The sequence below is a fragment of the Schistocerca nitens genome, chromosome 3 (genome assembly GCF_023898315.1).
Source record: "Schistocerca nitens isolate TAMUIC-IGC-003100 chromosome 3, iqSchNite1.1, whole genome shotgun sequence".
Taxonomy (NCBI): domain Eukaryota; kingdom Metazoa; phylum Arthropoda; class Insecta; order Orthoptera; family Acrididae; genus Schistocerca; species Schistocerca nitens.
The window spans coordinates 757,878,720-757,903,298 of NC_064616.1; the positions used below are offsets into that span (position 1 = coordinate 757,878,720).

The 24,579-nt window shown below is 38.3% G+C and overlaps 1 protein-coding gene across 5 annotated transcripts in view; it reads right to left on the bottom strand.

Moving 5' to 3' along the window:
* Positions 1 to 6,327: 6,327 nt before the first annotated feature.
* The window catches only part of LOC126248756 (nascent polypeptide-associated complex subunit alpha-like), a 33,601-nt gene continuing 15,349 nt past the window's right edge, over positions 6,328 to 24,579 (bottom strand). For all 5 annotated transcript variants that reach the window (XM_049950104.1, XM_049950103.1, XM_049950106.1 and 2 more), the window contains 4 exons: positions 14,491 to 14,610; positions 9,786 to 9,881; positions 7,225 to 7,386; positions 6,328 to 7,065 (listed from right to left, as the gene is read on the bottom strand). In XM_049950104.1, coding sequence (XP_049806061.1) covers positions 7,051 to 7,065; positions 7,225 to 7,386; positions 9,786 to 9,881; positions 14,491 to 14,610 — 393 coding nt within the window. In that variant the 3' untranslated portion in view covers positions 6,328 to 7,050. The remainder of the gene's footprint in view (positions 7,066 to 7,224; positions 7,387 to 9,785; positions 9,882 to 14,490; positions 14,611 to 24,579) is intronic.

Consider the following 24,579-nt stretch of genomic DNA (forward strand, 5'->3'; position numbering starts at 1 on the left):
TTGAGATCAGAACAGTAAAGGAGATGACTAGTAATGGTACAAGGTACTTCTGTCATGCACCATATGGTGGCTTGTGGGGTGTGTGTGTAGATGCAGACAGCAGCAAGATCGTGGGCAAGGGGGATACTGGTGTATAGGGAGGTGGCATCACCAGTGACAAGTAGGGATCCAGGGGGATAGTAGGATGTGGATGGTTGAGAGTCAGTGATGGAAGTGGTTGATGTCTTTAATATCAGATGCTACACTGTGATCAATTGGTTGGTGGTGTTGATAGACAAGAGTAGAGATACTTTCATTTGGAGCACAATAACCAGCTACAATAAGGTGTCCAGGGTTGTTGGGTTTATGGATTTTGGGAAGAATGCAGGTGGGTTTTTGTGATGAGGAGGATGACAGATTCAGAGAAAAGACTCAGGGATAGGCCTTTGGATTTGAGTAGGGATTGGAGCTTATTCCGGACTTCTGGTATGGGATTGCTATGGTAGAGTTTTTAAGTGAATAGTTAGACAATTGGCAGATGCCTTCCTTCAGGTAGCTACTGCAATTCACCATGATTCACCATGACAGTGGTGGAGCCGTTGTATGCAGAGAGGATGATTAAATCTGGGTCTGTGTTGAGGTTCTGGATGGCTATTCTTTCTTATGTTGTGGGATTTTTGTTCTTGGGAAAAGGCCTGGGGAAGGATGGTGAAGCCAAGTTGGAGGTAAGGAATTTCTGGAGTGGTTAAATGGGACAGGCAGGGGTTCACAGCTGGATGGTGGTATGAACTGGATGAGGCAAGGTTCAGTCTCGGGATTAGGCTGTCTTTGGTTGGAGAGACCAGTAGCAAAGAAGTGTTTCTACTTAAGGCATCGGAAGAAGCGGAGTAGTTGTTTGAGGAGCCCAGAGCATAGCTGAACTTTAGTCTCGGCCTGAAGGCGAGGCCCTTGGACAGGGTTAAAACTTCAGTAAGTCTGCAGTTGACAAGTGTTTTGAGTTTGTTTAGGTCCTGGGTTTCATGGAATATTGGGAGGAAGTTTCTATGGACAGAAAAATATCAGCAGTTGGATGCTATGAGGGAGTGATGAGAGGAATCACTTGGGTTAGTATAGGTGTTAATTGGTAGTGATGCTCTGAGGTGGGAGATGATGTTGATAAATTGGATGAGTTTTGGAGATGGTATCTGGAGTGTTCCTACAGGTGTTTGGGGTGGGGGGAGGGCAACGGTTTCAATTTCGGATGTATGGTATGTGTGTAGGGAGTTGGAATTGCACAGTACAGTGTGTAAACTTTTAGATGGCAGACCTCTCCCTAGTCCTGAGTCGGTAAACGTCGGGAGGCTTCGGTAGGCACGCAGTTTCGACTGCTGCCAACATTACGTAGCTGACTGTTGTACAAGGTAGCCATTGTTGTCTGCTTCGTTATTGTTTTGCGCTGTACTGTTCTGCGTGTTTTTATTGTGCAGTTGGGCTAAACATTATCAAAATGAGTAGTTGCTGGCCCATCTCAGGAGTCGCCAACAACTTCCAAGCCTTTCGTCTGCTTTCGTGTAAGTATGACATGCAATTTGTAGTGCCAGCACTGCAACTGGTAGGCGTGCCTTGTCCCCCCCCCCCCCGGATCCTCTCCCCATGCCAGCCAATGCTTGCTTCTTCCTCTCCCCGCACTCCCCTCACAACTCTGCCGTCTTACAGTTAACACACTGTAACAGTATCTTGCAGAGGGAATACAGGTGGTTCAGGGACCTCAATGGTGATTTGTTTCTGTAGTACCAGGTTTGTGAGGGACAAGGATTGACAAAATCCAAAAATTTGAAGGTAATTGTGATCAAGGGCTAGGATCCCGAGAGGGGAATTTTTACGGTCAGGCCATTGGGAAGGTATACCATTGCTTGGGCAAAATTTATTCACTAATGTCCTTTGTCATTACCAATATATCTCTTTTCTCAAAAAGATATGAAAAGCATGAATCTAACACTAGAACTAGAAACATCTTCTACATGAACTTCAAGGGATTTACATTAGTACAGGACAGAGTCAGATACGTGGGTACACATGTACTTAACACCATACAAGAGTGCATTAAATGTCATGTAGACAATGTAGTGGAATTTAAGATTAGTCTTTTAAGATCTGTTTCACTACTCCACTGAGGAAAATCTTCACAGAAACTATTCAATTTAACACTTCAAGTTAGTGTATAATAAGAATTAGCACTGTAATATAGTAAAGTTGTGTTATTTCAACACTTTGCACTATAACTGACTTCTTTTCACATCTCCATGGGATCCATGGAATACAGTTACTGTAATATAAAGATATTAAATCTGGTGCATCTGTAACATCATGGTTTCCAAGGGATATTACAGTGGTTAAAATCACTAAATGTTTGTAAAACAGTATTTAGAATTTATTTTTGGCTAGGTTAACAACAAAACCAACTTGCTTTGAATAATTATGTATTTTATATTAAATTAGTACCTAACTTCATTTCTGTAACACAAGGTTTCTAAATGGTGACCACCACGTATACAAAACAATCCATACTTACGTATTATCAGAATAGTAATCCACTTCAGTGACATTATAGGTAACCGTGAACAATGGATGTAGATAACAGGTTTACTATTTTGAATAAAAACAGTACAAATTAAGAGAATTTACTAGTTTATTTATCTCAAATACAAGTCTACAAATATTACATGTTCCAGGTTCCCATACTCCCTATTTATGAGGCACATTAGCTGAATTTTTTATCCTGTAGTATCCCCATGGTAATACAATGACACCATTTTCTTCTGTGTAATGTTCTTCCTCATCATATAACTCTGCTCATTTTCTTTCCTTTAATGTACAGCTTTGTGAAAATTTGGCTTTATAGCTAACTTTGTAATAGTTCTGAGTACATTAGCAAATTAACAAGTAGAACAGTCATTATTATTTAATGCCTTCAAAGGTGCACATTTTAGCCTTTTTCAATACATGCTGGGAATCTGTTTATAATGAATGCATTTTTGCTCAAAGACCAGTCCCTCTGTTAAACGACTTCTTGTCAGTTCAGTCACTTTTATTACATATGAGGGTACTGTGTTTTTTATGAATCGTATATCCAGAGCTATGATATAATATTGAACATCACTGTATATATCACTTGTAAAAATGTGTCTGATGTGTCAAAAATTGTCATTCCTTCTACAGTGGGCTTAATGAACAATACTTTCTGCGCCAAGTATTTACCATTCCATGCTGTTACTAACTGATCTGATCATCATATTCTGCATGGTTACAACAAAAGTACTGTTATTCATTAGTTTAAATTTTTTTCCCCAGTAGCACTCACAACCTTTGGCCTTTTTTGTGTTGATTTCAGTATATAGCTTCATAAATTTTTTTCAGAAAAAAAAATGAGTTCTGTGAACTTTTCATAACTTATCACTAGAAGTCAAACATTGCTTCAGGTTTCTGTGCAAATAATGTGTTGTAAGTTATTATCATACAGAAAACACAAATCAAGGTTGTGCTTTGTTATTACACTTAGAAGATGATATTTTTTCAGGACCCAAATAGTAAATCTCAATGCAAATAATGACATTTCTCTCACTATTTCAAGTCAGCATCTGCTTCATTTGAATATCCATTACATTAAATTCATGTATGTGATCAGCATTTAACAATTTAAAGTATCCACCAGCTGAGTACTGCAACACTGTCAAAGCATACAAGTTATTTCATCAATCTATGTAATGAAGCCTATCTCCTTGGAAAGGAGACCTCTTTCAGCAAGCTGTGAGTGAATAACATCAGTGATCAACTCCATAAACTTACATGAGCATATTTTAACACACCAAGATGATAGTACACAATGGCCAGGGTCTAATTTATAAGTCTCAAGAGAAAACCTGAAGTTTTCAAATACATCAGTCAATAAAATAACAAGATTGCAAGTATATATTTTAGTAATTTCCAGAAGTCTTACACTAAAAAAACTCTCCATGCATCACAAATATGTTTATACTGTGTCTGGTAACAGTATCACCAGTAAGTAGACTTCTGAAATGTTCTCTTTGAGGTAGGTAGTTATGTTTCTAGTATGGCAACTTTATTTGATCAGTTAAATACTCATATGGAAAGAGACCTTTATGACAGAATCAACTAAAATGAAATTATCACTAGCATGTGTCATAACTACATCCTATCTGTCTCTATCAAAACTCATTGGTAAGGAGCATGGCAAAAAAACTAGTGGGTCCATAAATCAATTATTTTATTACACTACTTATCAATAATTGAAAGTTTAGAATATTTTGTGACTAATTTTTATTTCTTGGTATTATATGGTAGTAGGGTGACATAACTTTAACCTTTAATTATAAAAATATCCATCACAATTTGTGCAATTATGGATGTGGTTTGTAATTTAGCAGTTTTTATGTGCAGTTCTGCAGAAATTTCCTGCGATTCCCAATTTTTAAGGAGGGGCGGGGGGGGGGGGGGGGGTTAGCAGCTCTGAGGGAGGTGGCTGGTTTGCCAGCTAGGAAAACATGCCAGGGGGTGGGGGTGGTACACGTGCTGGCACAATTGTAGCAGTAGCAGCCACTGGAAAGCAGCATATGCTGAAGCAACGTGAGTTGAGTGGGAGTGACAGGAAAGAGGAAGGAGGGGGGGGGGGACTTGGCTTGATGGTGTGTGTAGATGGGGTACCTGGCATTAAGGCCAGGATGATTACAGGACGGGAGAATGTGTTTTAAGAATAACTCCAATCTTCATAACTCAAAGAACACCCACTGAAATTTAGCATGTTGTGCTCAGCTGCATGTTGTGCCACTGGATTGTCATCTGTTTTTCACAACAGTTTGGCAGCAGCCATTCATCCTTGTGGACATCTGGTTGGTAGTCGTGCAAACATAAAAAGCTGTGCAGTGTTTGCAGCAGAATTCATATGACATGACTTTTTTCCTCTGATGGGGTAGAATAAGCCTGTGTTGGGACTGGAGTAGGTGGTGTTGGGTGAGTGGATTGGGCAGGTTTTGCACCTTGCTCTGCCACAGGCATATGATTTCTGTTGCATAGGGTTGGAAGTGGGAATGGCATAGGGCAGACTAGGATGCTCTGTAGGTTGGGTGGGTGACTGAACATCACTTTGAGGACGTGGGGGGATGGATCTTGGGCAGAATGGCCATGATTTCAGGGCAGATTGAGAGATAATCAGAGCACTGGCAAAGGATGTTATTCAGTTGATCCAGGTCAGAGTCCTTTGTAGCTGATTCTTGGGAGTGTTGAGAGGATTGGGATAGTGTAATGATACGGCACAGGAAATCTGTTTACGGACCAGGTTTGGGGGTGATGCCTGTTTGTGAAGACCTTTGTGAGGTCTTCAGCATACTGGACAAGAGAATTCTCATCACTACAGATACATTTTGTGTGTGTGTGTGGTTTTTTCCTTCTGATTAAAAATAAAAAGCTCTGTTTGGTACCCACAGTGAATCTCATTGTGTGTCCGATTTAGAAGACATGGCATTTTGCCTTAGTCCGAGTTGAGAACAGCCCCCAAACAGGGAGACCTACCACTGAAAATAGAATCACAATTGCAATGCATCTTACCATTTTCACTTGTACTAAGAACTATTAGATATAAAATTCACACCATGTTCCATATAATAAACCTGTATAATAGATTGGGAACTGAACCTGGAACATGTCAATGTGACTGATACGCTTTTTATGAACTACCAAGATTGCTCTAATTATGATGGACTATATACATGTCTACCCCAGGATTAGCGGAAGACCATCTAAATAAACCCATGTACATACATACATAAAATTCAAGAGTTTGCTGTGATTATCTCTGGAAATGGTGACTTGTTCATTATAACCACCCCCCCCCCCCCCCGCCCCCCCAATGCAGTCTTGTAATTCCATATTTTGTCACTACTCTGTCAAAATCGCGTAAGTAACAATGCTGGATGTCCAAATTACAGAGACCTAAAAGTAATCTACATGGAGATAAGCTATCAGAAGACACTGTGTCAAATACACCCCAAAATGGATTATCGTCGCGTATTGAACACTTGAAATATTAAACAGTTCTTAATTATCTGCGTGTAAAGAAAGAATGCTCAAATATTTTGCAAATTAAATATTATAAGCACTGCAGATTATGTTGTTTTTTCATGTCCTATATTGGGAGCTCCATCTCTGTTAGAAATTGAAAGATAACAGCAACATCCAGATGCAAGAACTTTTATAACAAAATATTACTTCTTACTTCACAAAGCACATATTTATAAATTTCATCCACAACACAGCAGTCAAAATGAGGTCAAAGTAACGACGCACTCTGAGAAATCATGTAAATATTAACAGTTTTTATTTCATAAAACATACAAAGTGGCACAGAGGAAAAAACAACAATGTAGCCAATTTCTGGCTTCAAATCATAAGTACTGAAAACCAAACACACACACACACACACACACACACACACACACACACACACCTAGCTTTCGAGGGCAAGAGCTGATTCACAATGTACAAAGATTCACTTTGTTTACCTACACAAACATTTATAGATGGCTTTCTATTACAGTACACCTGACAGAACTGTGGAACACATTGTACTCAAATAGAATAACTGTTTGTTTTTCTGACGTAAGATATCTTGCAACATGGAACGAAAACATAAACACAGATAAAATAAGCAGAATCAGAAATGAGCAAAGAACACATGGGGGTGGGTGTGCATAGTTTAATGCATGTAATGTGGTTCACAACCATTAAGTATTTAAAGACCAAATTATGATTAGAACTAAGAGGTATCATGGATCCAAAGTATTTGTATATTTTTCCTTCAAAATCAATGCTCACTGAATAAGGGCTCCCCAAAATTGATTTAAAACACATGGTGTGTTCCACTCAGCATAGAAGTTAATGAGTAAAAGTCAACAGAAGTGTCTTCTTAAACAGATATGATCACGTACACAATGACATCATTGACTCCACACACCCTGATGATAAAAGGCTGCTGTGCATCCAAATTACACACGCCACAGAATCAAGGAACACTGATAATCACATTGTCAGTTCCTGCAACAATGAAGAATACCAAATAATAATTTTCAAAAGAATATTTGTTAGTTTTATTACCAAACTTTGTCTATGTTCTTTAAATCTGAACATATGAACTTATCCAATAGCTATTCCAGTGATATATCATCACACATATTACATAAATAAGATACTCACCATAATGGCATTGACAATATCATTGCGATTATTTTTCAATGCTTTTATGGCTTTTCCTCTGCTGACATTTGCTTGAGACATAACAAGTTCAACATCTTTCTCTTCAACACCTGAGTCATCAATTTCTTCCTCCTCACTCTCTTCTTGAATTGGTGCAACAATCTGAAAAATACAAAACAAAAATTAGCCTATATAACAGTCCTAAAAAGTTATTCACCAATTTTCATAATCATATTCCTAGTAACTACTTCATTCTACATTTAAAAAAAAAGACACACCATGAAGGAGGCACAAAAAAGAGATGGAAAACTTACAAACAAATGATTACCATTTCAGAAAAAGTTGGATGATTTATTCAAGAGAAAGAGCTTCGCCACTGACCACTGGTCCACATCTGACCCTTAAGCAAGCAGTTGTTTGGCTTGGCACTGATTGATAGATTTGTTGGATGTCCTCATGAGGGATATCGTGCCAAATTGTCCAACTGCCATGTTAGATTGTCGAAATCCCAAGGTGACTGGAGAGCCATACCAATAAAGCTACAAACATTCTCAATTGGGGAGAGATCTGGCATCCTTTCTGGTCAACATAGAGTTTGCAACCATGATCACAATCAGTAGAAACTCTTGCTACGTGTAGGCTGGTATTATCTTGCTGAAATGTAAGCCATGAAGGGCAACAAAATAAGGCTTAAAATATCATCAACATACCACTGTGTTGTAAGTGGTCCTGCTATGAAAAGAAATGGCCGTATGAGTGCAACAGTAAGGTTGGTACCCCACTGCTGACCGGGGCATCTCCAGACATGTCTTTGCTGGACATCGGGGCTCAATTCAAAGTGGGACTTATCATTGAGAACAATTCTGTACCAGTCAAAGAGATTTCAGGCAACACAGTGAGCATGTGGTGAAAGAGAACAAACTACGACTGGCCGGTGGCTGGCCCCTACCACTCAACTTGCTGAAAATGTGATGGAAGTAATTTTAATCTGAGTACAGTTTGTTGACTGCTTAGCCCACGACCACGTAGCACGTCAAAAGCACTATAAGCACAATTCAAATTACATAAAAAATTGGAGTATTATTTGAAAACATTATATGGATCTGAAGGCTAGTAATTTATTAAGGAATTATTTCAATTTCTGCATTAGACTAGAAAAATACAACACACAAAAAGTGAAATTGTGGCTAAAACTGTTTCTATTTGGATCTAATTTCCTTGTCAGGCTCCGCATCTCGATGTTACTTACATATTGTCGCAAACCAAAGATGCAGTTCATTTTTATTTATGAAATTCTGGCACAACTGCCTACTTTGGTCATTCTACTTACTTAGCACACTGAGCTGCCCCATAGCTGCCTAAGAAAGCATTCTTACAACTTTTTCTTGAATATGTCCAGCTTATTTAAACAGATGTGCTACTGTGGACTGTGTTTTTGTGATGTGATGAGCATCTGTGCCCATGGCCTTTTGCACACGGTACTTTATGTTTTTAAATATTTTAGTTATGACAAACCTTTCATAATTTGCTGACTTTTATGAACATGACAACATAGCATGAGAATCAACGTAAAACGAACATGCTTCACAACACAAAGATTTTTAAGACCTGAAGGTGACAGTGAAGTCTGTTGAAACTGGTTGTTTTAAATAAAGGAACATTTTATGCGATCTAGGCTATTGAATATCCCCCCCCCCCCAAGCACGTAAAACAGATCCCTCCTTCAGCACCCTCAAAATGAGAAAATCCACATCAACGCACTGGGAGTTGAATGCATATAAACCCAAGCGGCATGCGTATAAATGTTCACAGCACCTGAGAGACTGTAGCAGGAGAGACAACCACGCCCACAGCACTGAAAGGGGTAATAATACTAATATTAAGCATATGATAAATAACACTTCATATCCCAACTCTAAAGAATTTTATGTGGCCCTCTGTTCAAGCAGCACATTTCAATGCCACTTCACTATACACAGAAACAAGCTGTTACATAATAGGGAGCTGAAAGGTCACTTCTGTCAGTCAAATTTATGCAGAAATAAGTTATAGCTCTTTAGATGAGTGAAATAACATCAATAATTTCAAATTGTCCAATCAACGTAACAGATTTCCAATCTTTAAAACACTATTGTAATAAATAAACTGGAATCAATCTTTACAGCCCAGGGCATATTCTTACCCCTTTTTACCCCCCCCCCCCCCCCAACCACACTAATTTTGTTCTGATTAAAAACTCCTGACACACACATCTGGGAATAGCCCACAGATTAGTTTACTCCGTAAGTTCTTAACCCTGAGATGCACTTCCAGATGAAATTCTGTCCCATTCCACATGTATTTTCATGGTAGACTAACTTTCTTTCTGTTCACACTGTGATCTATTTTGTAGAATTTGCAAAACAATAACACGTTAAGAAGATGAGTAATAGTTAAGGACTCATGTTTTCTCTAAAAAACTAAGAAGTTAACTATTGGGTGTGAACTTCCATAGCAAATAATGATGACATACTGTGTACATTATATGTTTTTCAAATTATTATTAAAGGTACTGCACTTACTTTTGCATTTGTGCTTGCTTCTGCAGCAGTAGACACTTCAGCTGTTTTGAATTTCTCTGCTGCTGCCATTTGTGCCTGCTGGCTCAGGTCTTCTATCTGGAATGGTAATATTAAGAATTATTCTTACAATCAACAACATAGTGAATGCATATTCCCGTTACTGTGTGAATTATCTCCAGAACTTCCTACAAAACAATTTCCGATTTTCCTTTCTGTGGATCACCGACAGCTTGTCATCGATCCACTCACTATCAATACTTATTATTTGTCACTGATTCTTACTTGTTAACTAATTACCACCCTGTTGGAATATTTTCTGTTCATTTTTTCATATGGATTTCAGTCTTCAATACCTTGTCAATAATTTAGGACTGACAAAACCTAACACATGAGCTTTCACATTTAACCTCCTTACTTTCCAAGAAGAAACATTTATTCAAAACAGACTCATCTGAACTATTATTTAATTGCTTGTACAAGTATTAGTATCAGGATTGCCAAAGGTTCTCTCCCCCCCCCCCCCCCCCCCCCAAGTGGAATTCTCTGATATTTCCCTCATTTCCAGACAAATTTTAGCATTGTTCCCCAACAAATTTTGAGATCTCATGGGTAAGTTAGGTTGTAAGTTGACAATCTGTCTTTGCAGCTACAGTATAAGATACAATAGTGAAAAAAAAAAAAGAAAAAAAAAAAAAAAAAAAACAACTTCCAAGCAGATGGCATTTCCTGACATGAGCAAAATCTTAAGTACAGTGAAACCTCTTTATAACGTTCCTCCATATAATGTTTTCCTCTATGTTACGTCCGTTTTTTTCGGTCCCGACCAAAAGCCAATATAAACAATGTTAAATTTTCCTCTTTACTGCGTTTCCTCTATATTACAGTTTCCTCCATATAACGCTCATATTTTTGGAACCCTGGTCAATTATTTACCTCTTTATAACGTTTAAGTGACTGAATGTAGACGCATTGTTTTCCGTTCTGTGGTTTCACAGTTTGCACCGGCTTGGAAAGCCTGCACTCAGCGTATTTCACATGTCAGCGGCAAAACCCGATCACGTCACATGTGACGCACATTCTGCTTGCGATCTTTTTGGCGCCATTTCAGTTGATGCTTTGTATTAGTACTTAGTAGCGTGTTGTGTGAGCTGAGCAGAAAACAGTTCGTGTGCCTAGTAAGTGTGTGCCTTCGATATAACGTTTTTTTAAAGCTTTCATCAGTGGACATCAGTGAAAAGCGGAAGAATATTTCTCTGGAAGAGAAGGTTTCTATTATTAAAAAAGTGGAGGCATCTCCTGGCGTGAGTCGCGTGGAGCTAGCGAAGCAATTGGGACTAGCCCCTTCAACACTATTATGAAAAACAGATCGTCGATAATGGAAGGGCTTGAGAATTGTGGAAATTCGAAACATATGCGTTTGAAACAATCTACTTACGACGAAATGGAGAAAGTTTTATTAACTTGGTTTCAGCAACCATGTGCTGCAAACATTCCTATAAACGGAACTATTTTGAAGGAGAAGGCGCTTCAAATATCACTGCAGTTAGGAATGGACAATTTTAAGGCGTCCAATGGATGGATTGATAAATTTTGACATCGTCATGGTGTTGTGTACAAATCGGAATGTGGAGAAAGTAAAAGTGTGGACGAACCAACTGTAGCTCAGTGGATGCAGACTTTCCCTAATCTGATACAGGGCTACAAACTGCGTGACATTTATAATGCTGACAAAACCGGCATGTTTTTAAATTTAATGCCGGATAAGACATTTACTTTTCGTGGGGAAAATTGCCATGGCGGTAAGAAGAGCAAGGAACGTCTTACCGTTTTGTTGTGTACAAACGCTGATGTCAGTGAAAAACTGAAATCTTTGGTTATCGGAAAGCCAAAAAATCCGAGGTGCTTCAAAAACATTTCCGTGCAAATATACAAACAATGCCAAGGCATGGATGACGAGTGAAATATTTTTACGATTTCTAAGAGAATTTGACGCCAAAATGGGGAGTGCTGCAAGAAAAGTGCTGTTTGTGGATAGATGTGCAGCACATCCACCAGACGTACCCTTTCTGAGAAATGTTAAAGTAATTTCCTGCCACCCAACTGCACCAGTCGTCTGCAACCTTTGGACTTGGGCATAATACACGCCCTTAAGGTTAAATATAGGACAGCTCTTGTAAAAAAGGCCTTGAATTTGATGGACCAAAGAAAGCCGGGAAGCCAGCAATGCTCACAACTGAAACTGAACATTTTACAGGCAATAAATTTAATTATGTACTCGTGGAGGGAAGTAAGTGCTGAAACTATTAAAAACTGTTTCACAAAAGCGGGATTCTGTGAGAATGAGATGGTAGCTCCTGTGGAAGAAGTTGCAAGTGATTTGCAAAAGTTTCACCAATTAATAGGCAGTGATTCTGATACTTTTGAGGACTTTGTGGCTGTGGATGACAACGTGGCAACCACAGGAGTACAAAGTATTGAGGAGCTGACTGCAGAGAGAAGCTTGGAGAGTAATTGTGGTAGTGAAAGTGACAGTGACAAGGAAGATGACCCTGTGCCCTCATACACTAAGGCAGCTGAAGCCTTTGAAACATTCAGGAGATACATGATGGCCCATAGACTTGAGGACAGAACAGTAGTTCAACTTGCTCATTTGGAGCAAGAAATGATTGCCATAGAGTCTAGGAGAAACAGAAAACAAGCAAGCCTGCTTGAATATTTTAAAAAATCATAGGTATGTTATTTTCAGATTGCTTAGGTTCCTAGAGTTTTGTGCAGATTTAAGTTCCATTTGATAATTTAATTATTGAAGTAATTTTTTTGTAACTAATTCTTTTTTAATCTGTGCCATTTACTGTGTTTTTATGTAATATGTTCAGTATATCATAAACAAAATTTGGCTCATATTCTATAATTGGGTCAACTGAAGAATGGGATACCACCTGTCAGCTTTGGAGAATGTCAATCTTAAGAATCTGTTATAACTTTTCACTGTACAAACTGATCCATTTACTTTCACCCATCCACCTACCGAGCCCCATGTTTTAATTAAAAAAACTAATCAGTTGATACATTGATCATTTGCAATGAATATCATATGTTGTGAAAATTTAAAATGTCATCTATGGCACCATTTGTCAAAGCTGATTAGTGGTATCCTGATCTTCAGTAATGCCCTATAATTATTATTTGGAAGCCTTCCTCTTTATAGTGTTTTCCTCTATACAGTGTTCAGAATTTGTGGTCCCTTGAAAAACGTTATATAGAGGTTTCACAGTAGTAACATGAACATCTTTTGTAATGAATTGTTTTTAGATGGAGAAAGCAAGCCAAATGGTATTGTGTTTCATTAAGACCAATGATGTTACTTTATTTCAATAAAACGAAACTATTTTTTGGAAATGCTGAGCAGACACACAAATGAAATGAATTAATAAAACAAAACACATTTATGACAAAAATACACATTTCCCTGGAGTTTCAAGACAGTTTTAAAATACCTTCACTGATTTCAGAATCTCAGAAACAAGTAGGCCTCTTGAAAGAAGTGTAAAAGGTGTGGAAGAATTGTGTAAACCAACACTGTAGGTGACTGCCAGTGGGTTATTACCAACTGTGTTATATCTATTATTTTACAGGTATTGTGTGATTTTTCTTTCAAGAAATATGAGTGCCAGTGACTTACAATCTTCTTCTTCTTCTTGTCCATACTTTCAACATATAAACTACTTTTGAAGTGTAAAAATGTACTAGAACAAATGAAATGTATATAGAATGCCACACTGTACAATGTACTTGCAGTGAGACAGTCGCAATTCTCAAAATCCATCTCTTGTGGCCTCTGGTCTGCTGAGGACCATAGCAGTCCTTGGTACATTGATAAACCATGAAAATCTGCAGCATTACGCCACACACAAACACACCCGCCTGAGGGCAGAAAGGTGAGACTAGATCCAATGGACAGGGCCTGCACGTTAAAAATACCATCAGAAATCGCCTGCAGTTTTGGCCCGTTGTGGAAATTCAATTTTGTGGCCAGCTATTCACGAGCCACATGTGGACAGCATGTGGATGAAGTGAGACCATGATGATCAATCCGTGCAATGGATAAGTTGTTCAATCATTTTGAGAATCAGTAATAATGAGGATAGGTAGCAAATCACCCTGAAGATTATTCCTGAGCTGCAGGGAGCCACATAGAAGAGACAAACACACTCTGACAACTAAATTTTCAGCCATAGCTTTTGTCAGGAAACAAGAGCAGACACACACATTCACACTATCACTCAGACAAAACTCACGCACACATGACTGCTGTCTCTGACCACTGTGTCTACAGTTTCTGAGGATCAGATCGAAACAAACCAATCCTCATGCCTCCCTGCCTCTCATAGGCAGCTGCTACGCTAGTGGCAAGATGTGGTGGCAGCATTGACTGCCAGCTGACGGGAGTGGTAGGAAGGGGAGGGGAGAAGCAGCAAAAAATGAGGGGGTAGGGAAGTGGTGCACATACTCAGCAGCACCAAGCCAGCCAGCATGATGCCTCAAACAAACCATTTCATTTACTATGACAAAAACAAGATTTTCCGGTGTCTTTCAAATTTCCCAAATGTGTTTGAAATTCCCTGATATTCCCCGATTTCCAGAACCCGTGGCAACTGAATTACACTATACCATAAGAATTAAAACACAGTTTCAAAATATTTACCTTTGCTTCACCAAAAACAATGTACGTATCAGATGCTGGATTTTTATACACATCTGGTTTGTTTATAATGAACAGTATGTTCTTAGATTTTCTTACTGTAACTCTATTGACACCTTGCACCTGAAACAGAATTATATGAATTAATGAACACCAAACCACCTTTGCATATTTTTGTAATTTCATCATATTTAAGAGCCTCCACAAGAAATGTCTACACAATGGCTTTCTTGCAAAATCTGTAACCAATATTCTTAAGTTAATGATAGTAAATTCAACAACTACTCACAAACTGGTACACTAAAAGTAAGACTGCTACAATTACATGACCTAATTAACATGTTCCACACCATACACCTACAGAAACTTGTTCACCAGAAAAAAAAAAAAGTATTTGCACCTCTCTCTACTTCTACCTTTATGAATAAATGGCACAGATCTGTACTGATTCAGTCGAATAGTAGGCAGAAGACCTCTAGAATAAAAAATCCCAGCAAGAATATTAACAAGGGAACAGCTCACAGACAGCTTACACATGTATCCAAGGTATTGATAATAGTGTATTCATGGTATTCATTAACACCGTTTAAGAAGAAATATGTTGATTTATATTTTATCTTTCACACACTATTAGTATTTCACAGTGTGCGAAATTAGGGCACACACTGCTCTAGAATGAAAGTCAATAACAAATTCATACAAAAATTTATGGGATTAACTTCTTATAAACATTTCGAACGTTCTTCACAACTGCCTAGCAAAACTTAGAACCTTGAGTTGCATCTATTTCCCTCCCCACATATCTAAGCACAGGAAAAATTAGTATTTTGCAATAAATGCAAAATAGATGCCAATTCTGCCCCTAAATGTGAAAAAACAGAATTACTTAACATACACAATTTCATAGTGAACTGTATCCAAATGAACTATTTTATCAGAGATAGTTTTATTTTCTGCATACAAATATCGAAAATGTAACCAATTTTCAGTTACTGCTATCATACATCATGTGGCGAAACCCAATTTGGAAAGATAATGTGTACAAGAAACCATTTGCAAAATAAAATGTGCATGAATGCAATGTATCAATGTGCTTATGCTCTTTTGCTGTGACAACTGTGGGTGGTTGGATGGTTTATTTAAAATACACACCTTGTAATGCAATGTAGTACTCAACCATGGAACTTAGCATTTTATAACAAAGAAATGCATATGTTTGTTAGTTAGCTAAGTTCAAAAATTTGTATAATGCACACAGTCTAATGTGGCAAATTAGATGACACATATTTTGACCTTTAGTTGCTTCAAATACTGCTAGAGGTCTGGACTGAACTACATCATTAACAACACTCCACCATCCTCAACAAGCAATTGCATGTTAACTGTTCCTGAATGCTTTGTATTGTGTGTTGTTCTTTCTTATTTTGAAATGAGTGAAGTGACTAAGCCTGGCCCATCACAGGTTTTGAGGGCGACCCTTACAACACCAGAAGAGATCGGTGATCCCCGAGTCAGTTCTGCTTTCGCAGAACCCAAGTGTAGGGTGCTACCCTGCAAGAGGGAGGCAGGACTTGTTTCCTTGCACTACTACTCCCCTCTGACAGTCAGAATTCTAATTTGTTTACACTCACAGCCATTTACATCTATACAGTGTGCACACACTACACTAAAGTAACTGGAAAACTAAATGTTATGTTTCTCGACAGCGCCAATATTCTTTCCCTGACATTAAAATAGAGTTACTATCTGTAGCATTGTCAAGCATGGATCGCACAGCAACAAATTCCCACAAAATGTAACATTTAATATTCTGCAGATTTTGCAATCATGAAACTGGGCAGGAAAAGGCAAGTAATGCCCAGAAACATCTTCAATAAGACACACATTCAGCTCACTCGTAGGAAACCGCTACTATTTTCGATAGAACAATAATTTGTTGAAAGCTTAAATACAGCCAAATAAAGAAATCTACCAATCAAAAAGTTCCCAATCAGTACTAAAAAAAAAGTGAATTTCGAAGAATGAAGGCTTAGTTGTCTTCCCTCACGCAAATGTGACAATCTTTTGAATGTGTGCATCTAATCATTTTTAAAAAAATTAAACGTGATTTTCGACCAAAACACAAGCGAATTTTGCACAAAAAAAAAAAAAAAAAAAAAAAAGTAGATGCTAAATTTTCTAGTCCACACAAAAAACTAAGGATGACTCATCACCAACAAGACAGATCAGGTGGTGGGACTAATTTAAGACACAGTGCAAGGAAAATCAAAGCTGAGGATAAGATAAAAGTTTATCATTCGGTTTGTGAGTGACTATGGGAAAAGAGCAGAGGCCTATCTACACAGTAAAATTTGAAAAAGTTATCAGCTATGCAAAGGAAGACGGAAAGTGGGAAGCTGGATGTAGATTTCATGTTGATGAAAAAAAAAAAAAGTTTGTCGGCGGTGAGCAACTGAAGAGGAACTCTTAAACAGTTCATAAAATCAGTGTTCATTTCAGGGGCAAAAGTGAAAATATACAGATGTGGAAATAAGACACTCAATTTTGTAGTTCAAAACAGGAAGTGTGGATATGTCATTACAACTGAAATGCTTCAGTTTGAAGACTGCAAAATAATTTGTATAAAAAGTATTTCACCAACGGAATTTGAAGTTTCATACGGGTGGGTTCTTGTGTTTTATGCAACGAAATAATCTGTTTGTCCGGAACTACAATGGCTACAAACTGCCTCAAACTTATGGAAACAGTGCTGTAACTATCTATCACATGTGTGCACCGCTTCACAGTTTGTTCTCTGGCACTAGAGGCTACCCGGTCTGCTAATATGACAGCAGTTGTGTGCACGGTCTGCCGACTGCCCCCCTGCTGGAACTGATGTCCATGTTGGGCGGAGCACTAGGCTCTGCTAATTGTATTGCACCTTGTTTTCCACGTGTATGTACTGTTTGAGCAATAATTTACAGTGTTCTCGGATTAGAACACTTTTTTAGTGATGAGTATTGTATTCGACTCAGTGTGTTCCACTTCAGTCATTGGTCCTTTGAGTTTTAATTTCCATGGAGCCAGTGTTTAAATCTCTTTTCAGGCAACAGCACGCCCTGACAGTTACTATTTCTAGTTTAATGACTACACTGGCACAACCTGCAGCCCTGCCAACAACATATGCTCCACCATTCCCTGCATACAACGATGCATAGGACGGGGATTCTTACGAAAAACACCTACGGCAACATTTCCAGGCATCTGGAGTAACAGACGTAAACTTGTCCAAGCCCCTTTTCTTGTTGTCTCATGGGCATCAGTAGTTGTCAGCTCAACCCCTCAACACCTTATAAGAACCTTCAAGTCTTTCTTTTGATCAGACTTGTGAGTTATTTTCCACATACCATTGTAAATGTAGTCACATTATTGCGGCTAGTGGAGTTTTATTGCTGCCAAAAGCAACCAAAACAGCCATACAGGGCATGGGCAGCAGAACTACGTGGACTTAGCCACTGTTGTAATTTTGTGACAAAACGTCTTTAAAGAATCGTGTGCAGCCAAATAGTTCATGATGCAATCAAACGTTTTTCTCCCGATGGTGGAGTTCCAAAGTGAGCTCTACAGTGTGAAAAATCCTTTGTTTACGAAGTATTGAACATAGTTCAGTCGTCTGAAGTTTCACGAGCTGCAGTTTGTCCAATAGAAGCCTGGTCCAAAGTTTCAGAATCAGTTCCTCTCACTCCTCCCAGCCTTCAGTCAGTTCGCATAGAATGTAGACACTACTGCAGCAGTCCAGCAGACGTCCCAGTATCATATACATATAGTCTGGCCCATGAACTATGGCAGTTCACACAGGTTGACAAACGGATGGTGACTGCATTGTTCCTGGTTCAAAAGCGACAGTTGTGGTATGCACATACACATTCATTGCTTTGCTTACCACCCCCATCAGCCACAACCACCCGCAACAAATGGAATAAAAATTCACTAAATAACTCACTATGATCATGTGTAATGCTAGCATGGGCACAATATTCACAGCATAGAGCTCAGAGCACTACTGAACACTCATCGGCTGTCTGAGACTGTGACACAGGTATGCAGAATGAACCTAAACTTGACCGCCATCATTTGTGACTCCAAATATAATTATTGTTTGCAACAACAACAGTCTGTGTCACAACAACAACACCTTTGAGCTCCACTGCCTTCATGCCCATACTGCTTCATTTAAGATGAATGGGCAGTGTGTCCCAAGCACTGCCCAACATGTAATAAGTGTCATAAGAAAGGACACACGGCTCCTGTATGCAGCTCCTTTCCCAACAGGAGTGAGGCTGAAACAAACATGGATGCAAACAAAGCATCAGTAGTGATGGTGTCTCAAAGCAAGTTATACACTGAAGTGCATGTGTTTAACAAACACTGAGAACGCAGGTGGACATGGGTGCAGCAGCAACATTGGTAAATTCTCAGACTTATGTGAATTTGGGTTCTTCTCGTCTGACTCCAGTGTCATGGGGGCTGGCGCATTATAACAAACAACAGATTCCCATCCTTTGACAGTTTTCTGCACTTGTGACATACAAGGCTATGGTTCGTTCATTAACATTCCGTGTTGTTGACAATGCTTACAATGGAAATCTATTTGCTTTGTACGCTTTTAAACTGTTTGGATTCTCCATCGATGATTAAGTGCATTTGGATTCTGATCAAGTTCCATATCAACAGTTAGTTGCTCTCTGTGCCTCTATTTTCTCCAGGACTGGTTTGTGCAACAGAATTTCAGGCTCATATTACAATGAAACAGTCTGCCTGTCACCGTTTTTCCCAAGCCTGCCCTGTATCGGAAACTTGACACAATCAAGTAAAAGCGGAATTAGATCACCTTCAATTCCTTAATGTTATTCGACTATTTCTTCCAGTTATTGTCAGCACCACCGGTGATAGCAAACATCCTACAGGTAAATTAAGCCCCTACGGTGATTTTAAAGAACTCAGTTATTACACAATCCAATGCTGATATCTATCCTTTGCTATGTCCTCATGAGCTGTTACCAAAATTATCATCATCATTATTATTATTTGGGGGGGGGGGCATTATTTTTCCAAGTACTGACTTGATGGAGACTTATTTACAGCTGCTGCACAACAAAGAATCTAAATGACTTCTAGTTATCGTTACCCCATGTTGGCTTTATCAATACTAGTGCCTACTGTTTACTGTGACAAGTGCACCAGCTATTTTTCAACACTTTAGAGCAATTAATTGCATCAGTTACGTTACAGGCTGCATCAAGTATTTAGATGACATAGTGTCTAGTGACTATGAGAACTATTTGCAGAACCTTCATGCTCTATTTTCTGTTCTACAGTCTGCAGGGTTAAAGTGCATTTTGGTCAGGAAACAACATCTGGTGACCCGTCAGCAAATACAATTTGGGATTACAAGCTCTTTCTTTAATACAAATGCAAGAATATAGAATTGCATCGTTCATAAATATAAATAAAAAATCGAAGATGTCAAAATAGGCAAAAATGTGCAATTATATAAGCTCAAGAGGCAGTTGTAAATATCGTACATTAAGAAATGCATATGGTATATCAGGTGCAATTATTTCCACTCACAGGCAGAAACCAAATGTACCAGCGACACAGCTGCAGGTAACATATGCCATGGTCAAGAGAGAGTACCTTGGGCTAGCAGAATGCCAGGTGGCAGAGTCATCATCATCAAATTTATATTAAATTGTAAATCCAGTTTACTAAAACTGACAAAAGCAAAGCTCTAAGGCATAAAATTGCGGAAGATAAGACAGAAAATACTACACATGTGAAAATCACAGCATATTAAAAAACACACACATATCTTTATTTTCATAATGAAGAATCTGTAATTGTTTTTGGTGTCACAAAGCTGACGATTGCACTGACATGAATGAGATCCTTGTGGACTACCACTGCTAGGATAACCGTGTTCCACATATCATGTTCTGAACTTACTCCCAGTCTCATGTAAAACTTGACAAGATTACACTTAATATAAAACTTATTAACAGCTGCTCTACACTATGTCAGAGCAGCTTCGCAAATTTGTTCATAGCACTGAAACCTATCACTATGTTATGCTTCTTTAACTCTTCAGACACTGTGCCAACAGACATATCTAACTACTTCGTTTTTTTACTCCAGTCCCTTCGTAGTATGTGACAGTATTTTTTGCACCCTTTTCCTAATATCACTTTCTCCAAATACATTTGCAATCCTTGTCTGTACAATGGTGGTCATATCCCTGTCAGTGGCCTCTAGTCAAGCGCAATTTTTTTGAAGATGTGAAACGCCGAACGAAAAAATGCTTTCTTCTGTGACGGGGAATGATTAGAATTTGCATCAATAATGACATTTGTTGGTGTCGGTTTACAAAAAACCTCGTATTCTAAACACTGACCATTCCTATTTATCAGTAAATCCAAATAGTTCAGTAAACCTTCAATTTCAAAACAAAATTTATGATGTGAAGAGTAAAAAATTTCTTGTAGTTTCAGTGTCTCATCCTTACTATAATTAAAAATGATGAATATATTGTCAACAGCTCTCCCGCCCTCTCAGAAGGTAAGTTTAATTATTAACAAATCTGACATAGTATAGAGCAGCCAGTTAATAAATTTTGCAATGGAGGGGGACGGGGGGGTACAAGATAAAGTGTGGAGCTTGTGACAAGTTTTACATCAGACAGGCTGGGAGTGAGTTCAGAATGCGATATAGGGAACATAGTTATCCTAGCTGTGATAGTCCACTAGCAGCTCATTTAGTCAGTGGAGTAATCAGCTTTGTGACACCGAAAAAAACTTACAGATTCTTCATTCATGAAAATAAAGGTGTTTATTTGGATATCTTGGAAGACCTACAAATTTTTGTACATTGATGGCGCTTTGATGACTTTTACTTACTGAGCCGATCACTGGAACAAGAGACTGGTTTTTTCTCATTTTTGATAATGTCTTCAATTGCCACTGGAAGTAAAAATTGTGTGCCCTTAGCGACCACTGTTTATAACACCAAATGTTTGGTGATGTTTGCTGCAATTATGAGTTTTTTAATATGCTGTAATTTTCACATATGTAATGTTTGCTGCCATATCTTACACGATTTTATGCCTTTGAGCTTTGCTTTTATCATTGTTAGTAATCTGGATATACATTTTATACTAATTTCCTTATGATACTGATGGCTCCACCACCTGGCATTCTGCTCGCCCAAGGTGCGCTCTATTGGCCATGGCATATGTTACCTGCAGTTGTGGCACTGGTGCATTTGGTTTCTGTCTGTGTGAGTGGAAAGTTATTGCATCTGATATACCATATGCATTTCTTGCTTCTTGAGCTTATAAGGGGTGATTCACGAAGGTATGCAAACATTTTAACACATTATTCTAAAAGTAAAACTAAAGAAAACAAGTTCATATAAACATAGGTCCACAAATGTTTAGTTACGGAGTTACAGCTAATAAAAGATTTTGCCTGAAATTTACCAAAACTTTGCAGATATGAAGCCATCACAAAACTGTACGAGGTTAAAGTAAAGCACAATTTCAATTTTTTTGTTATTATTGGTCTGGTGAATCTAATAAAACCTGTTCCAGATGTGTATCTGCAGTAGTTTTCCAAGACATCCAGAGAAGCAAAGGTTATTATACAAGTAAATTTCTTTACTTTCCATTAAGAATATAGAAACATTTACGTCATTGTTGGCAACCATTAGTGATTTGTTTCAGTCAGTTTCTAAGCTTGAAAAGAGTTAATTTTCTGTATTGTTCAGTGAAAGAACATAACAACAGTGTATTTAAGTGAAACCACATGGTAACTTTTGTAGTTTGTAAATTATTTATGAAATAGGAATGCCTTTCAAATTTACGACAGAGGAATACATTTCTGAACATTTTTTGGGAATGTATTGTGAAATTGTATGTACACTGTACAGCTTCCTTAACACTGAGCTTTTTTTTTCCCCCCCTTCCTCCAGTTTAACATGAATTCATGTGTGCTATGGTATTGATGAAAGATTATCTGATACATTCATACAGTTATTACCATCATTTTTCCAAAATTAAATTCTCTACAACTTCTGCTGAAAACTTTGTGCAACTGTCTGGAATTTACAAACTTAAAAATGTTACAAAATTACTTCTTTGCTTCTCTGGATGTTCTAGAAAACTACTGCAGATACATGTCTGGGACATGTTTTATTAGATTTACCAGATCAATAACAACAAAACAGATGGAAATCATGCTTTACTTTAACCTTTTGTTAGCTGTAACTAAACATTTGCAGACTTATGTTTATATGAAATTTTTTCTTTAGTTTTACTTGTAGAGTAACATTAAAAATATTTGCATATATGTAAATCACCCTGTATAATTGCATATGGTATATACATTTTTGCCTATTTTGACATCTTTGATTTTTTATTATTTTTGTACATTTGTGAACCTTGCATTTGTATTAAAGGAAGGATTTGTAAGGCAAAATTTTAATTACTGACAGCTCACCAGACAATGGGCTGGGCCCAACCAACACGCATTTTTAGAGTAATTTTTATTATACGCCATGCATTATTATGTGAAGATGTTCCTTTCTGCTGGTCCTGGGCTTGTGAGACAGCATTCAAGTTGAAATATAAACTGTAGTCAGCTCCTTGTTTTGTCACATTTCATCGGCCGGGCCAGCAGCTTGTGTTAGTGACTCCCAGGTCTTTGTTTGGCCTTGGCGCTGTCCTTGCTCATGAGTATGTGAACAGATCTGAACGGCCTATCACATATGCCTCTGACCATTAAATTCAGAGCAACAGCGTTATTCTTAGATAGAGAAAGAGACTTTGGCAATCATGTATGTTCTGAAAAAATTTCATGATTTCTTTACAGGCCCAAGCTGCATCTAATCATAGACCACAAACCACTGGTGTCTCTTTAACCCTTTGGCGTCCTTGCCAGATAAAGCTACACACTGCTTACAGTGCTGGGCTTTTTTCCTGTCATGATACAATTATGAGATACATTTTCGACCTACAGCTCAACATACTGTCGGCTTACGCAGAGTACTTGCACACCACAGCTGGCACTAAGCATCAAGTAAACTGCTGCCAGTTTCTCATTCACTCATTTTCACCAGTGGCAAGCAATTACACAAACACCAATCAAGAATCTCCATTTCCAACAATGACAAGAAATAATACACGCATCAATAAAGGACATCTAACACCCCTCCTCCTTATCCTCAATACCCTATCAGTTAATGGTAACAACCTCTTCTGCCAGTATATAAGAGCCAAAACTTTTCTCATTCAGCTGTTAGCAAAACACCCTGAGGAAGGCCATTTGCAACAGTGACCAGAATGTTGGAAAATTTCACACACTGACAATGCAGTCACACACCCAGAAGAATTTTATTGACAATACTGACACTTGTCTCAAAATGCATATCACCAAGGAAAACAATTAGAAAGTGTGTGTGTGTGTGTGTGTGTGTGTGTGTGTGTGTGTGTGTGTGTGTGTGTGTGGCCTAAAAGCAATCAACAGCAAGGCATGCAATGAAAATAATTGTCACAGAGTGAGGGGGGAAACCTACAAAATGACACTCCTGCAGTCACTCCATCTCACTTTGACCTACACAGTCACAATACCTCACACACCTTACTACAACAGTGAAAGGTGGTTTGTCTTTGATTAAAACAGAAGTAAGATGACAGATGAGCTAAAAGAGGCACAGAGAAATGTGACTGGCTGACCAATTACAAAAAACATGGATGAGGCAGTCACACTGTAACACATTAAATACTTCTCAAAATTTTTGGAAGCAAGCTGGACAAACCACAAAACCTAAATACTGTTACCGCATTTGTGTGAACATTACTTAAAACAGATGGCAGATCTGTCAGAAAATCTGCTGCAGCCTGCTGGATGGAATGTAAAACACAGTCTAATAAAAATGTGGTGTACAGTGAACTGCATGCCACAAGCACCATACATTAGAGGGTCCTCTTACCAGAGCAAGAAACCATGCGTTCCAGGCCTTTGGCCTATGCGAAAATGAGTAAGGTCAACCTCGTCCCAT